The 3,663-nt window shown below is 35.2% G+C and overlaps 1 protein-coding gene across 1 annotated transcript in view; it reads right to left on the bottom strand.

Annotated features, from left to right (window-relative positions):
• Positions 1–3,663, bottom strand: part of LOC110453134 (vacuolar protein sorting-associated protein 13A-like) — a gene marked incomplete at its 3' end in the record, with an annotated part of 105,976 nt that overhangs the window by 29,294 nt on the left and 73,019 nt on the right. The window contains exons 14-18 of the mRNA XM_021501984.1: positions 2,162–2,256; positions 1,772–1,908; positions 1,260–1,351; positions 772–881; positions 280–426 (exon numbers count right to left, since the gene is read on the bottom strand). Coding sequence (XP_021357659.1) covers positions 280–426; positions 772–881; positions 1,260–1,351; positions 1,772–1,908; positions 2,162–2,256 — 581 coding nt within the window. The remainder of the gene's footprint in view (positions 1–279; positions 427–771; positions 882–1,259; positions 1,352–1,771; positions 1,909–2,161; positions 2,257–3,663) is intronic.

Here is a 3,663-nt window from a genome sequence, read left to right as displayed (position 1 = left end):
CGCCCGCCCGCCCGCTCACGTGATAACATAATACGTCCCCGTCTTCGACGGGCGTATAAAAAAGAATATTCAATCTTTTCAAAGGTTTCCCTTTTAACACCAGTAATCATATACCCTACATGTTCCATTAAAAAGCCTCCAGCCAATAGAGACATGTTGTTTGTTTGTATTCTAACAAAAAATAAAAAATAAAATTTGATCGAAAAATAACATTTTAAAAAACTGCTTAATACCCTATCAGCAATGCCTCTCAAACCAATCCTGTGTATGATAACTTACGGAGGATTGTTGTTCAATGGCGTACAGCAGTGTGGCGCGACTGTACTCCACCATGTCCATGAGTTTCTCCCGCGCAATAGCGTTGATATCAACTTGTGGCGAGTCCATCGGTACTTGGAGGAACATCATGATCTGTGACACTGCATGCTGAAGTTAGAATAAGAAAACTGTTATCACAAAAAATAAGAGTTTTTAATTACTTATAGCGTGAGATCAACAAGCAAAAGTTCTATTTTTCTATTGTTTTTAATAATAATTAAAAAAAAAATAATACATCACTCCTAAGTTCAAGATTTTAACAGGCATTTACCTGGTCATAGAAGCTTTCAACAGGCCCAGGACATTTACCTGGTCATAGAAGTTTTCAACAGGTCTGACATTTACCTGGTCATAGAAGATATCAACAGGTCGGACATTTACCTGGTCATAGAAGTTTTCAACAGGTCGGACATTTACCTGTTCATAGAAGATATCAACAGGTCGGACATTTACCTGGTCATAGAAGATTTCAACAGGTCGGACATTCAGTTTGAGAGACTGGTCAGCATGGATGGACAGTGGCCGGAGCTCATAGTCCAACGTAAACATCTGGTTGTCTGTAGCTGTAAATCAATTATAAAACCAGAATTGTTATCAACAGTTGTGTTCTAAGTAAACGTCCTTGTATAATAAATTTCTAGTTACCATTATACTTCTAATAATACAAGGTTCTACCATATAAAAAATATTTGAAAATATGTTATGTTTTTATGAAAAGTTTTTCATATTCATTTCTCAAGATGTGAAACAAGTTGATTCTACATTTAAAATCGAAACTGTAAATTTCTAAACATCATCAATAAATTCTAAATGAAAGCATACATACTTGTTAGCTCTTGAAAGTAATTTTTAAGCTAGTTAAGACTGATAGAAAAAGGTTAACAACATTTTATCCTACAATCACTGAGACTGTTGGCCTGAAGGAGTATGGGAGAACTTACAGTATATGTTGCTATTTGAGGTGAGAAGAGACACCAGTTTGTAATCTACTGAGGCGCCCTCTATTGTGAAGCTTTCCGTATGACTTAATACCCTAAAATAACAAGACAATCATACATAGCTTTGTTCACATAACAACTCAGTATATTGTTATACCAGTAATTATAGAGATGTAAAATCACAATTTCTGACTGTCATTTTTCAACCTAAAAACTGATAAATAAAATGCAAGTTTTACAAATTCATATTATAATATTAACCAGAAGTCAACTGTTAATATTTGGAATTCATCATTTTTTACAAAAGTCTCTGGAATAGGTTCAGAAGTCCAACATGTGCTATTAATTACTTGCAGCAATGCAATAAATACAAGAAACACAACTAAATGGCCAGCAGTATCTATTCAAAAATATGTGTTTTGACCTTTTACTAATATCTGTTGCCCAAGGTTTTGGCAACACTTCCCCTAATACCAGCAGCTCCATTTCCTTTTCGTAGCTTTGATTCGCCTTACCTGGCCCCGTTCCCTCCTGGCCGATTTTCGTACGAAGTTAACATGTCACTAAGTGTCATCTTGAGAATCGGTTTACCATAGTTCTCTAGAGTGAGGCTCACGTTCTTCAAACGCAGCTGGATTTTGTAAGCAATGTACTGGTAAATAAAACAACAAATATATTAGTTAATAAACAACAAACAAAGATGTGAAATGGATCTTCCAATATTATAAGCCTATTTTTTAAGAACAAAAATATTACATGGATTATAAAAATCTCAATATTCAAGAAAATTTAATCAGGAATTCCAAGCTTGACTTTATAACTCAAGCACAACCTATCATCATTTTTGTGTGCCCATCAAGTTGTGGCAGCAATTTATCTGTTATCTCCGAGAACAATATTCTTACCTCCTTTGGCATGTTATCTTCCGTGGAACTTTCATCATAACCAACGCCCTTGTAAAGCTCACTTCGTTCATCGCCTGACAGACTCTGCAGCCAATCTGTCACAGTAACAATCAATCGGTACATTGAAACTCATGTTTTATTTAATGTATATTAAACACTACTTTCAGATTCAAAAATTGCTTCCCAAAATCTAATGTTTTCATACAAAAACCTTTGCTGTTTCAAGGATGTTGAAACCCAAACAATACAAAACAAATCTATATAATTTGTTGGGTAATTTTTGGTTTTCATGTAGCCTGGTAAAATATGGGTCTTTATAGGCGAGTCAGTTTCTAAAATACGATACAAAGTCATTCTAATCACTACATTTATAACACTGACCCTCCACAGTTAAACCTGATCAAGAGAATGTAGTGAAGTTTTGGAGAGGTACCAGTATCCCGTTTAGATAGATAACTTCCCCAATAAGAGATCTCGTGTAGCTACTGATCTCCTAATAATAATAATATCTAAGAAACGAGTGTGATCATCATCATGGCTTGTACATATATAGTAAGAAAGTGACACTGGCAGTATTATTGTTCCATTATTGTACACGAATTTCACATTGAATACTTTGAAATTGTTATATTTTATGAGATTGTGTCATGCTATACGTATGATATTTTAAATCATAATGTGAGATGTTGTTGAAGTGTGAGCTTACATCTGACATAGTACGATACTCGGTGATAGAACATATTACGGGAATTCCGTCTGTAAATGATCTCATATTGTTGTATTTCATCACACTGTATCATGATACAAGTATTGCATCCAAATAAGATAGTATGTTGTGAGTCTGTAAATTAGTGTTTTAATGCAAGATGAAGACTGTGCATATTGAACCAATGTGTACTGTAACGTATGAGCAGACGACAAGTCCACCGCTAGGTGTAATCTGTATTTTTTACGAGAAACACACGTTATTATTCAAAACGATTGTTCAGCGTGTTGAGATAACATCATACCTCTCATGTGTATTACATGTAATCATACTGTCTTAACTTTTCTAGTCCATTAGAGTCGAAAGTTTGTCTCAGACATAGCGGTCCGTCTTCTACGGCAGCCATATTTGTTTATCTTTTCGGTATCACTCGGGAGTCATCATATTTTATCGAGTTTCTCGGACTTTATTCACTTAGCATGTTAAACGACGGAGATCTCTCGTATTGGTAATTTTTAAGCAATATGATTGGCTAGCACTTTCTATAAAATGAGAGCCAACCAACAATTGGAAGGAGCAATTACAATCTATAATAAGTTAAAACATATGGCAACATGGTCTTATACACATAAAAGTAAATACAACAACAACCAAGTATCCTCCAACTACCTATCCATCCCCCTCCCACAAATCGTCCCCAACACAAACCCGGTCCATACAACTAACATCTGAAAAAGCCCATACATCAATCAGCACATTTCTAACACCCAGCACCTCTTTCAAACCTCCAACCCCC

The sequence above is a fragment of the Mizuhopecten yessoensis genome, unplaced genomic scaffold (genome assembly GCF_002113885.1).
Source record: "Mizuhopecten yessoensis strain PY_sf001 unplaced genomic scaffold, ASM211388v2 scaffold827, whole genome shotgun sequence".
Classification (NCBI taxonomy): Eukaryota; Metazoa; Mollusca; class Bivalvia; order Pectinida; family Pectinidae; genus Mizuhopecten; species Mizuhopecten yessoensis.
The sequence above is the reverse complement of the archived record's forward strand: the minus strand, read 5'-3'. Positions and strand labels throughout refer to the sequence as shown.